At 42.4% G+C, this 13,407-nt stretch overlaps 1 protein-coding gene and 1 pseudogene across 1 annotated transcript in view; one reads left to right on the forward strand and one right to left on the reverse strand.

Annotated features, from left to right (window-relative positions):
• The window catches only part of ubr1 (ubiquitin protein ligase E3 component n-recognin 1), a 31,618-nt gene extending 23,566 nt beyond the window's left edge, over positions 1-8,052 (forward strand). The window contains exons 38-45 of the mRNA XM_020487990.2: positions 1,324-1,559; positions 3,108-3,244; positions 3,341-3,449; positions 3,591-3,647; positions 3,748-3,825; positions 3,941-4,111; positions 4,231-4,332; positions 4,468-8,052. Of these exons, the coding sequence (XP_020343579.1) occupies positions 1,324-1,559; positions 3,108-3,244; positions 3,341-3,449; positions 3,591-3,647; positions 3,748-3,825; positions 3,941-4,111; positions 4,231-4,332; positions 4,468-4,609 (1,032 nt within the window). The 3' untranslated portion in view covers positions 4,610-8,052. The remainder of the gene's footprint in view (positions 1-1,323; positions 1,560-3,107; positions 3,245-3,340; positions 3,450-3,590; positions 3,648-3,747; positions 3,826-3,940; positions 4,112-4,230; positions 4,333-4,467) is intronic.
• Positions 8,053-10,528: 2,476 nt separating this feature from the next.
• On the reverse strand, positions 10,529-13,389 carry LOC109893749 (photoreceptor outer segment membrane glycoprotein 2-like; annotated as a pseudogene).
• Between the last annotated feature and the right edge of the window lie 18 nt (positions 13,390-13,407).

Consider the following 13,407-nt stretch of genomic DNA (forward strand, 5'->3'; position numbering starts at 1 on the left):
GCATTGAAGCTCGTCTGGAGGTTACTTAACACAGTGTCCAAAGAGGGGCCCGATGTATTCCAAATGGTGTCGTCTGCATAGAGGTGGATCAAAGAGCGACATCATTGATATATATATTTACGTATACAGAGAAAAATGTCAGCCCGAAAATTGAACCCTGTGGCACCCCCATAGAGACTGCCAGAGGTACGGACAACAGGCCCTCCGATCTGACACTGAACTCTATCTGAGAAGTAGTTGGTGAAGCAGGCGATGCAGTCATTAGAGAAACCAAGGCTGTTGAGTCTGCCGATAAGAATGTGGTGATTGACAGAGTTGAAAGCCTTGGCCAGGTTGACGAAGATGGCTGCACAGTACTGTCTTTTATCGATGATGGTTATGATATCGTTTAGGACCTTGAGCGTGGCTGAGGTGCACCCGTGACCGCTATGAAATCTGATTTCCAAGCTAGAGTGCAGTTTAACCGACAGTGAAGGGGGGTGCAGGTAGAGTCAATGAGTGGGGGCACCGGTTAGTTGATGTACATTTAGGTAGAGTTAATTAAAGTGACTATGCATAGATGACAACGGAGAGTGGCAGTGGTGTGGAGAGGGGAGGGAGGGAGGGGGGGGGGGGGCAGGCAGGCAGGCAGGCAGGCAATGTGAATAGTCAGGGTAGCCATTTGACTAGGTGTTCAGGAGTCTTATGGCTTTAGGGTAGAAGCTGTTTATAGAAGCCTCTTGGACCTAGACTTGGCACTCTGGTACTGCTTACCTTGTGGTAGCAGAGCGAACAGTCTATGACTAGGGTGGCTGAAGTCTTGGACAATTTTCAGGGCCTTCCTCTGACACCGCCTGGTATAGACGTTCTGGATGGTAGGAAGCTTGGCCTCAGTGATGTACCGGGCCGTTCGCACTACACTCTGTAGTGTCTTGCGGTCAGAGGCTGACCTGTTGCCATAGCAGTCAGGATGCTCTCGATGGTGCAGCTGTAGAGCCTTTTGAGGATCTGAGGACCCATGACAAATCTTTTCAGTCTCATGAGGGGGAATAGGTTTTGTCGTGCCTGCTTCACGACTGTCATGGTGTGCTTGGACCATGTTAGTATGTTGGGGATGTGGACACCAAGGAACTTGAAGCTCTCATCCTGTTTCTGGGTTGATGGTGTTGATGTGAGCCATGACCAGCATTTCAAAGCACTTCATGGCTACAGATGTGAGTTCTACGGGTCGGTAGCCATTTAGGCAGGTTACCTTTAGTGAAGGAAGTTAATGTTCTGTTTGATGCATACAGTAGGTCTTCCACATGCTCTGGGGATAACCAACCTTTCTTTGTGTGTTGTCAGGTGGGGCTGGTGCTTGCCATTCCAGCGCTCTACCAGGAGGAGGCGGTAGACCTGCAGCCCTCTGCTGTCAGCTCTGCCTACAACCACCTTTACATCTTGCACCTGGTCACCATGGCCCACGTGGTGCAGGTCCTCCTCTCCTCCACAGATGACACAGCAGTGTTTGGGGGAGAGGAGGGACAGGCGGAGAGGGCAGCAGTAGAGCTCTATGCCGCTGTGTCACAGTGTACCGGCGGGTGAGAAGGAATGCTGTCTTTTTTCTGTATTTTTTAAATGTAATATACGCTACTGGTCAAAAGTTTTAGAACAATTACTCATTCAAGGGCTTTTCTTTTACTATTTTCTACTTTGTAGAATAATAATGGAGACATCAAAATGATGAAATAACACATGGAATCATGTAGTAACAAAAAAAAAGGTGTTAAACAAATCAAAATCTATTTAATATTTGAGGTACTTCAAATAGCCACCCTTTCCCTTGATGACAGCTTTGCGCACTCTTGGCGTTCTCTCAACCAGATTCATGAGGTTGTGTTTCAATTAACAGGTTTGCCTTGTTAATTTGTGGAATTTCTTTCCTTACTGCGTTTGAGTCTATCAGTTGTGTTGTGACAAGGTAGGTGTGGTATACAGAAGATAGCCCTATTTGGTAAAAGACCAAGTCCATATTATGGCAAGAACAGCTCAAATAAGCAAAGAGAAATGACAGTCCATCATTACTTTAAGACATGAAGGTCAGTCAATATGGAACATTTCAAGAACTTTGAAGGTTTCTTCAAAGTGCAGTCGCATAAACTGGATCTCACGAGGACCGCCGCAGGAGTGGAAGACCCACAGTTACCTCTGCTGCAGAGGATAAGTTCATTAGAGTTACAAGCCTCAGAAATTGCAGCCCAAATAAATGCTTCACAGAGTTAAAGTAACAGACACATCAACATTACCTGTTCAGAGGAGACTGTGTGAATCAGACCTTCATGGTTGTAAATGACACCAATAAGAAGGAGAGACTTGCTTTGTCTAAGAAACACGAGCAATGGACATTAGTCCGGTGGAAATTTGCCCTTTGGTCTGGAGTCCAAATTGGAGTTTGTTTGTTCTAACTGCCGTGTCTTTGTGAGACCCGGTGTGGGTGAATGGATGATCTCCGCATGTGTATTTCGCATCATAAAGCATGGAGGTGGTGTTATGGTGTGGGGATGCTTTGCTGGTGACACTGTCTGATTTTTATTTAGAATTCAAGGCACACTTAGCATTCTGCAGCGTTATGCCATCCCATCTGGTTTCGTCTTAGTGGGACTATAATTTGTTTTTCAACAGGATAGTGACCCAACACACCTCTAGATGACCTGGTCAACCAAATTGATATGGTTTGGATGAGTTAGACCGCGGAGTGAAGTAAAAGCAGCCAACAAGACTTTTGGAATAGCATTCCAGGTGAAGCTGGTTGAGAGAATGCCATGTGTGTGTAAAGCTGTCATCAAGGCAAAGGGTGGCTATTTGAAGAATCTAAAATAGATTTTGATTTGTTTAAGACTTTTTTTTGGTTACTACATGATTCAATATGTGTTATTTCATAGTTTTTATGTCTTCACTATTATTCTACAATGCAGAACATTTTTGAAAATTAAGAAAAACCCTTGAATGAGTAGGTGTTCTAAAACTTTTGACTGGTAGTGTACTTTCTGTAAATTGTGCAGTGGGCCATTTTTGGACATTTTTCTGTTCATGTTCATCCAGTCAAAGGTCAATTGTTTTTGATTTTGAGACTGTATCTTATTGTCCAGGCTGAGGTCAGACGTGTCTGGGAGCTCAGTGGCAGACCGAGTGAGGAGAGGGGTCACACCCTTCCTGCGCTGCGCTGCCCTCTTCTTCAATTGCCTTACAGGGGTGCCCCCTCCAGAGGAGCTCTCCAGTACTACAGGTAGGTATCTCAGGGCTCAGACTACTGGGGGGGTGTATGGGGATAGACTGGGTTAGGGTTTTACTGACTGAACCATTCATGCTGTCTCGACTGCAGTTACATCTCAAGGCCAGCTGGAGGCACTGTGCAGTTATCTGGCATTGCCCTGCGATGTGTTCCAGCTCTTCCAGGAGCACCGTGGGACTGTCTTTCCCTTATTACAGAGGTAATATCAATAACCTGTTAGTCACAGCCAAAATACATTGAAATTAATACTGATGTTCTTATTATCAGATTGGTGATGTTACTAAGGTAATTGTTTGATGTACTTAAGATATATTTTTCACTGATGGCCTCTGTCTCTCAGATGGTGTGGGCACCCAGCTGTAACCAAAGCCCTAAAAGGGGAAATGCAGACAATCAGGTAAGCTCAAATTCACTTTGAAACAGAATTAAATATTTCAGATTTTATTTTCCTTTCTTCCCTATGAATAACTGAATCTTTGATCAAATTATTATTGCAGTTATCCCAGGAAAAGGAATCGGTTAATTGAGCTTCCTGAGGATTACAGTGCGCTCCTCAATCAAGCCAGTCACTTTCAGTAAGTAGCCACCACTGTCTGTCTTGGATTATCATATACGCTGGTTAAGTGATTGGTGAGCTGTTGAGTTCCAGTGGAGACTGAGTCCTCTTTCTCTCTCTACCCTCCTGTCCAGGTGTCCTAACTCCACAGACGATGAGAGGAAGCACCCCACCCTGTGCCTCTTCTGTGGGACCATCTTGTGCTCCCAGAGCACCTGCTGTCATAGCCAGCTTGACGGGGAGGAGGTGGGCGCCTGCACCGCACACGCTGCCACCTGTGGGGCTGGAGTGGGCATGTTCCTCAGGTGGGTCGGGGACAAGGGCTCCTGTAGGGACAGGGTGGGCATGTGGTTAAACATGTTCATATGTTCTTTAAAGCTTCTACTGTTTGCTTTGCCCCCCCCCCCCCCACTCCACTGATTAGGATAAGAGAGTGTGAGATGGTCCTGATGGCCAGTAAGACACGAGGAAGCACCTACCCAGCCCCTTATCTTGATGACTACGGAGAGACTGACCCACAGCTAGGGTAAGCTGGCCACATATCCTCGCTTAGCTTTTGAAACATTCATTACATCTATCTCTGATGTCGTTCTGTAGAAAAATGTTATATTTGTAAATCAATCCTGTGTCACTGACGGACTGTATGTGAATGTGAGATTAGGAGGGGGAACCCCCTGCACCTGTGCCCTGAGAGGTACCGGAAGCTCCACCAGCTGTGGCAGCAGCACTGTATCCTGGAGGAGATCGCCCGTAGCCTGGAGGTGGTCAACGTCATGTTTGCTTTCGAATGGCAGATGCTGTGAGCCCAAGACCAGGTTATGTGTGCTACTGGGTAGGGCCAAGGTCTGGAGGCCACAGCCAGGGGGCACAGCCCACACACACATATATACACACACACACACACACACACACGCCCATCTACATATGTCCTGGCCGGGAGCGGTGCGCCCCTGTGCAGCCATTCCTCCCCAGGATCCGAAAGGGAGTGCAGATAGGACAGAGAGCGATGAGGAGGTGGTTGGAAACTGAAGTCGCCTTGTTTGAATTTGTCTGCTGTGAGAGGGCTATGAGTAATGATAGGAATAACGTTCCCCTTCTCCATAGAAAAGCTCATTAAAGGAAAATACTTCTATCAAACACCCCAGTATCTTTATGCCGTCAGCTTGTGTATATAAAATCTCTCCCAAGTGATGCTGTGAATTTTCTGCCATCTCCTTTTGTTTTAAGACTTTATAGAGATGATAAAACAATGGCTTTAGTGAGTCTTGCAGTGTGGGAGTTGTTTACTCTTTTGCAAATGTCTTTGGGATCATGCTTCCTGTTTCTATATTTTTTGCTTTCTGTCACAGTAGACTGTTTGCATGGCACCTAGCCCATGTTACTGATCATCACCCTTTTAAAATGATATAAATACATGTCTTTCCACAAATAGAGTACATTTTGGGTAGTGTAACTTGGTAAAAACTAACTAATTTCACCTCATTTTAACATTGACATAAAGAACATGTTCAACTTAATAAAAACCATGTTTTCCATCTCAAGGAGTTACATTTAAAAAAGGACTACCAAGGGCCAGTAAAGTGGCATTAAAGTAACATGGTTTTCATCTTAAATCAGTCATGCATCTCCCTGTTACAGGGGGAATGAAAGCTTCTTGTGTGCTAAATGTAGGGGCAATTGAATGCAAGCTTCAGACATAAAAAATCAATGTTAAAGCATTTCAAGCCTTTCAATCTATGGGTAACAGGGTTGACGTGGTATGCTTGACAGACTCCACCACAAAACACCAGAAAATTGCCAAAAATAGTAGATCCGGCTCACCTGCTTTTTACACTATGATTTCTCTATTAGATGTTCAATGTTTCTTTTGAAAAAAATATTTTAAAAAGGAAATGATTCACCATATTAAAACGAGAGTTCTGTTTACTCACCAGGATTGATTTAATCACTTATCACATAATTATTTATCTTCAGAATGGACTTTGTCAAAACAACAAAATAACTAGAGCTTTACAATGATGGTGAGAACTTGGAGACGTTATGGGGTTTAGTGGGTCTGAACATGACGAGGGACATGTCATAATTGTGACTTTTGTTACTTTAGCAAGTCTATATTCATATACAAAATCTGATTTCTTGAATTTTCCATGTGGTCAATATTAAATGGCACATCATTTTAATGTAATGAAATTCAGTATTGGTGCACAATTTCTGTTTAAATATTAAAGGGATGCAAAAGGTACTCTATTCGTGGAATGACCCAGGTAATGTACAGTGCCTTCAGAAAGTATTCATACCCCTTGACTTATTACACATTTGGTTGTGTTACAGCCTGAATTCAAAATGGATTAAGTAGTTTTTTCTCACCCATCTACACACAATACTTCATATTGACAAAGTTTTCAAAAATATTTATTTATTTAGCAATTGTTTTTGTAAATGAAATACAGAAATATATCATTTACATAAGTATTCACACCCCTGAGTCCATACATGTTAGAATCACCTTTGGCAGCAATTACAGCTGTGAGTCTCTCTGGATAAGCCTCTAAGACCTTTGCACACCTGGATTGTACAATATTTGCACATTGTTTTTCAGTCTTCAAGCTCTGTCAAGTTGTTTGTTCATCATTACTAGACAGCCATAGATTTTCAAGCAGAATACTGTAACTAAGCTACTCAGGAACATTCAGTGTCGTCTTGGTAAGCAACTCCAGTGTATATTTGACCTTGTTTTAGGTTATTGTCCTGCTGACAGGTCAAATTCCTCTCCTATTGTCTGGTGAAAAGGGGACTGAACCAGATTTTCCTCTACGTTTTCAAATATGTTTGCAGTATTAATTTAGTGCCTTGTTGCAAACAGGATGCATGTTTTTGAATATTTTTATTCTGTGCATGCTTCCTTTTCACTCTGTCAATTAGGTTAGCATTGTGGAGTAATTACAATGTTGTTGATCCTTTCTTAGGAGAACACTATCACAACTATTAAACTCTTAACAGTTTGAAGGTCACAATTGGCCTCTCCGGCAACTGAGTTAGGAAGGACGCCTGTATCTTTGTAGTGACTGGGTGTATTGATACACCATCCAAAGTGTAATTAATAACTTCACTATGCTCAGTGATATTTAATGTCTGCTTTAAATATGTTTTTACCCATCTGACAATAGGTGCCCTTCTTTGCGAGGCATTGAAAAACCTCCCTGGTCTTTCTGGTTGAATTTGTGTTTGAAATTCACTCTTCGACTGAGGGACTTTACAGATAATTGTATGTGTGGGGTACAGAGATTAGGTAGTCATAAAAAAATCACACTAAACAGTGCACACAGTGAGACCATGCAACTTCTATGTCTTGTGAAGTACATTTTTACTCCTGAACTTATTTAGGCTTGCCATAACTAAGGTGTTGAATACTTATTGCTCAAGACATTTCAGCTTTTCATTTTTTAATAAACAGTTCTAAAACCATATGGGTTATTGTTTTGTAGGCCAGTGACCCCAAAAAAATCTCAATTTAGTCCTTTTTAAGTTCGGGCTGTAACACAACATTTTGAAAAAGTCAAGGGGTGTGAATACTTTCTGAAGGCACTGCAGATATACAAGCAATTTCTATACTGGTCAAATGCAAAAGTATATGAAGAGATAATTAACTATTTTATTGTACAAACATTGCTTATTGTAATCTGAATGAATTAGATAGCAATTAAATGTTAACCTGAAAGCACTTTGAAATAAAGTTACTAAAGTGTTCAATATATGTACATGTAAAAGAGTCGGGTCTTCACTGAAATTCCATATTTTGCCAACCTGATACACTTATTAGATGCTTCTTTTGTTGTAACTCCTTTAAATAATTGTGTATGGGAACATTGTCAACTACTCTTGAAATTATTATTCTTTGTGCTGTGATAATGACATTCAAATAGATCATATTGTAGCTAATGGGGACAAAAAGGTTCATACCAGCAACGCAAAATATATTCTGTACACATGACTAATCTAACAAGTAAATAAGAGCACATCACAACTACATTTAGTGTATTTAAGACAACAATTATGTACATTTTATGGGAGAGTAGCTATGTGGAAAAAGAATAATCGCTATAAAAATACACTTGATATTACATCAAACTTTTCAGGAAAATGAAGTTTTGTGCATATACTGTATGGTTTTGTTTTTCCTCATTTGCGTTGCTTGACAGTGCTGTATGATAACCAGGCTGTCTGAATAAAGACATGATCTAGATGAGTTCTTGTGCCCTCTGTTTGACTGGGAATATCAACACAAATGTCTTGTTCATTTTGCACTTACTCTTCAGTGTCTGAAAAGAGAGTAAATAATAAAAAAAACAAAAAAATGTAATGAAAGAGAAGATACTGTATGACTTAAGTATTTCTCATCACCCTCATTGCATCATATAGGGGTGGCAGGGTAGCCTAGTGGTTAGAGTGTTGGACTAGTAACCGAAAGGTTGCAAGTTCAAATCCCCGAGCTGACAAGGTACAAATCTGTCGTTCTGCCCCTGAACAGGCAGTTAACCCACTGTTCCTAGGCCGTCATTGAAAATAAGAATTTGTTCATAACTGACTTGCCTAGTTAAATAAAGGTAAAATACAATTTTAAAAAATGTCAGTACAGTGACTTGCACATTGACATCAAATCCCATGTCCTTATTATACAGCACCTCATTGTTTCCTACAATAATGACTATAATTTATATTACACACTATACTAGTTCATTAATGGTTGGATCAGAATTGCCATTATTATAATTGGCCAGTACAGAGAATTAAGTAAAATCACTAGTCCAAATCCCTATCTCCATCCATAGCTAATTTAGGAAGGGACAATTTTAGCTAGCTAGCTAGCCCTCGGAGGACAACACACAATGAGATGAAACAATTCAATTTTTTTCTGGCAATGATATTTGGCTTTTGATGTGATGTGATTGGTGTGAAGACAAATCCAAACGGGCTTCCCTTGACTCTTGGTGCACCACGACCATTCACAGTTGAGCTCAACGCTGATTGGCTATTATTTTATTTTTAAGGCCAAATGCTCGCTGGCTTCCCTTGCATGCGATGCTACGGGCGGCAACAATATCATACTCTTTTTGACCAGACAGCATCAGATATATGGGCTACACATATAGAGACAGATGGGCACTGTTTTGCTCGCTCGGATGCTTTCTCCGGTGAGAAACATTTGGCCTCTTGCGAATTGAAGGGAAATTATGAAACACAGCGAGACGAAATATCAATAATTTTATGTTTTTGGGGAGGTTTTAATGGTACAATTTTGGGGGAGGCCTGGCTTCCCTTGGCATCCATAAATACACGTCACTGTTAAGGGTTGAGTGAAGTTAAATACGATATAAGCACAGTTTGGCTTTCGTGTTTAAGTTAATTTGTTGATATGGTTATATGTAAACAGGTAACAAGGTATTACATCATGGCATAGAATCAATGACACATGGATTTTGTTTGTATGTTATTGCTAAACGATCTCTGCTGTACATTTCCATGTCATCAATTATGGTATTGTGTTCTGTACCAATCTGCTATTGGATGTCTCCTTTTGCAAACACATTTGCAGACTGTCATATCACCAAATCCCTCTTGTAATGATAATCCTCCCTCTTACGAACAATGCTTGGTTTGCAAAATAATGTCAGCCAGTCATATGCCGCCACAATGTTTCTTTCAGGCAAGTATTTATGTCGCTTTTATTGCTCGAGGCACTTCCTGTCCTTTGGACAAACTGACTTGATGTGTATTGCCTGGTCGTTCACCTTGTTAGGACCCTGTGGAGTGGACTCTTCAAGGTAAGTGTTGGAGCAGGGATCAACTGGCCACAGGTATCTGCTTTGAGGGCGCGTTGCCTGGTCCATAGTGGGCTGTGGAGGGGACATCGATGTTGGGGTCACCATTGTTGGCTGTGTCAATCTGTTTGCACTTTTCCATGCTCTTTATGATATTGAAGTTGGAACGGGCTGTCTCCAGAAAGCTGTTTTCCAGGAGCCAGCCGTCTGACTCGTGCTCATGGATCTCGCCAATCTCAGCACATTCTCTAGGGATGTCTGGAGGTAACGCACCCCCGCCAGCACCAACAGTTACAACAGGTAACAAACATTACTGAGGTAATCCTTAGACCATGTAAGATACTGTACATATAACATTTGTTTATCATTTATAGTAGACCAGAGTAAAATATGTGGTTCCCAAAAGTAGCTGTAGGTTTGGGATGTGTATTTTGGGACAGTCCCATGTAAACCAGTAGATGGCAAGGGGTGTGTCACACACAAAACTGAGCATGAATAACCCAGAGCCAATATCACAACAGAGATATAGTGTGGTATTAGGGAGCATACAAAGTGAATAAACAATTCTACTAATCAAGCTGAGGAGAAATGGCATGGGAGATGGACCAGAAGCCCAGATAACTTCCCTGCAAAGAGAAGGTGTCATAAGCAGAATACTGCAATGTTGAGTAAGTTCTTTATAATTACTGGTTTGCTGAGTCTAAATAAACCCATATGTCAAAAACTGGTTGAATCAACGTTGTTTCCATGTCATTTCAACCCCAAAATTCAATGTGGTTGGATTTGCAAAAACCCATCAAGGTAAGGGAATTTTGTTTTTTGTTTTCAACCCAAATTTGAACCTAAATCCAATGACAGGGTGACATTTTTGTAAATCAAAACTAGACATTGAGTGTTAGTTACTATTTTATTTTGTGTTATCACCTTTTAAATGCTGCATCTTTTGTACAAACCTTGGAAAGGTTTCCCTGTAAAGTCTACACCAGTTGTGTTTTCTGCACATGTGATAATTTGATTAGATTTTGACTATGAGTCTCTTGCAGGTACCATATACTTCTATGGAAACCACATCACAGTTTATAAGGATACTGCTATGCTCACGTCAAACAGCCAGATGGTGAGGCCGCTGGACTGCATGATGTAGGTATAGTTCTCAAGCAGGGCCTGGAACTCAAACGGTAGCAGGTCCACAGTGTGCTTCAGAAAGCAGCGGCCTGCCCTGGTGTGTTTGTTTCTTTATAGTAGCGAATGGCGTCCCCCAGCCCCAGGTTCAGAGCCTCGTCCAGCTCACTTCACATGCCGTAGCACATGAGCGCCCCCACCAGGATGCAGAAGGTGAAGAAGAAGGTGCAGATGATGTATGGTAGCATCAGCAGCTTCCAGGCATGTTGCGATGAGCATGTTGGGGACGTAGTGGAGGTCCCTCTGCCATCAGCTTGTTGATCTCCACCTTCTGGAAGATTCCCAAACTGAACAGAGTCACCACAGAAACCCAGTTGAGGATCCACAGCACTTGGGCAAGCTTGTCCAAGCTAATTTGCTATGCAATTATTCAGAAGAAATAGAATACAATAAACTACAAATATAATAGACTACAAATATGGTTTTATAGCATCTGATGTCTCAATCATTTTGTTTACAACCTCAGAGCTTTCACATAACGATGTGATGCCCCATGCACCTTTATCAATACAGAGTTCAAATAGAGAAACCCCATGCTTAAGCTGTCTGTCTTGAACACAGTCACAGGTCATCCCTACAGACTGGGGATATCAGGAGAGAGCACCATACAGAAGGACCTACCTTATCTCTGCAGGATTCATAAACGCCCCTCTTTCAGGACCCTGTCTTTCACAGATAATTCGTAAAAATCCAATTAACTTCACAGATCTTCATTGTTAACGGTTTAAACACTGTTTCCCATGCTTGTTCAATGAACCATAAACAATTAATGAACATGCACCTGTGGAATGGTCGTTAAGACACTAACAGCTTACAGACAGTATGCAATTAAGGTCACAGTTATGAAAACTTAGGACACTAAAGAGGCCTTTCTACTGACTCTGAAAAACACCAAAAGAAAGATGCCCAGGGTCACTGCTCATCTGCGTGAACGTGCCTTAGGCATGATGCAAGGAGGCATGAGGACTGCAGATGTGGCCAGGGCAATTCATTGAAATGTACGTACCGTGAGACGCCTAAAACAGAGTTACAGGGAGGCAGAATGGACAGCTGATCGTCCTCACAGTGGCAGACCACGTGTAACAACACCTGCACAACACCTGCGTCGCCTATGGGCACAAACCCATCCGTCGCTTGACCAGACAGGACTGGCAAAAAGTGCTCTTCACTGATGAGTCGCGGTTTTGTCTCACCAGTTGGGATTGTCGGATTCGCATTTGGAGGCGGAGAGTCTGTCATGGTCTGGGGGCGGTGTGTCACAGCATCATCGGACTGAGCCTGTTGTCATTGCAGGCAATCTCAATGCTGTGCATTACAGGGAAGACATCGTCCTCCCTCATGTGGAACCCTTCCTGCAGGCTCATCCTGACATGACGCTCCAGCATGACAATGCCACCAGCCATACTGCTCGTTCTGTGTGTGATTTCCTGCAAGACAGGAATGTCATTATTCTGCCATGGCCAGCGAAGAGCCCGGATCTCAATCCCATTGAGCACGTCTGGGACCTGTTGGATCGGTGGGTGAGGGCTAGGGCCATTCCCCCCAGAAATGTCTGGGAACTTGCAGGTGCCTTGGTGGAAGAGTGGGGTAACATCTCACGGCAAGAGCTAGCAAATCTGGTGCAGTCCATGAGGAAGAGATGCACTTCAGTACTTAATGCAGCTGGTGGCCACACCAGATACTGACTGTTACTTTTGATTTTGACCCCCCCTCCCCCTTTGTTCAGGGACACATTATTCAATTAAGGTTAGTCACATGTCTGTGGAACTTGTTCAGTTTATGTCTCAGTTGTTGAATCTTATGTTCATACAAATATTTACACATGTTAAAGTTTGCTGAAAATAAATGCAGTTGACGTTTCGTTTTTTGCTGAGTTTGTTATATGTCTGATCTGGCTCCCATCACTGTTTGTTTTTCTCTTCAGTGACAGTCATCTTAAGGTTTGGCCTGGAGGTAGTTTAGCCGTAGTGACTCCGGTGGAGTAACAGACACCAGCCTGTGGCAGCGTCAGAGTGAGTCCAGTCTGCTGGCCAAGCCCCCTGACCCTCCTAATAATTCCCTCTAATCTGCCCTGTAGGATTTGGACGTGCCTTCTGCCACCTGCGCAAATCTGACTGCAGCACCACAAAGAGTTGTAACGGCCAAAGGCGTGTTTGGGTGTTTGTACGTTTGTGTCCAGTCAGCTCTCCTTTGAGTCTTAGTCTCCAAGTCAACAGGATGAGGCCAAGTAAGGCAATATATCAAGTCTAAATCAATTTTGTTATGAGGACAATATTATGCTTACAAGAAAATACGGAAAATGTGTCAGATTGTTTGATAATGTGTCAGATTGATTGATAATGTGTCAGATTGTTTGATAGTTTGTCCTAATGAGATACAAATAACATAGTTTGTGCTTCCCTCTGGTGCTTTGATGACACTATGCATATGTCAGCGGAAAGTAAATGGCCCAAGAAAGACTCAAGAATGAGTTTTGAAAGCTCCAGATATCTTAATACAGACTCCATTATCCTCATGGTGTTATTGTATTTGCCACAAATCACTTTCACCAGCCCCCCCCTCCGTCTCTCACTCACGTCCATACGCATCCACACAGCCAA

Source organism: Oncorhynchus kisutch, linkage group LG7 (assembly GCF_002021735.2).
Source record: "Oncorhynchus kisutch isolate 150728-3 linkage group LG7, Okis_V2, whole genome shotgun sequence".
In the NCBI taxonomy this organism is placed as follows: Eukaryota; Metazoa; Chordata; class Actinopteri; order Salmoniformes; family Salmonidae; genus Oncorhynchus; species Oncorhynchus kisutch.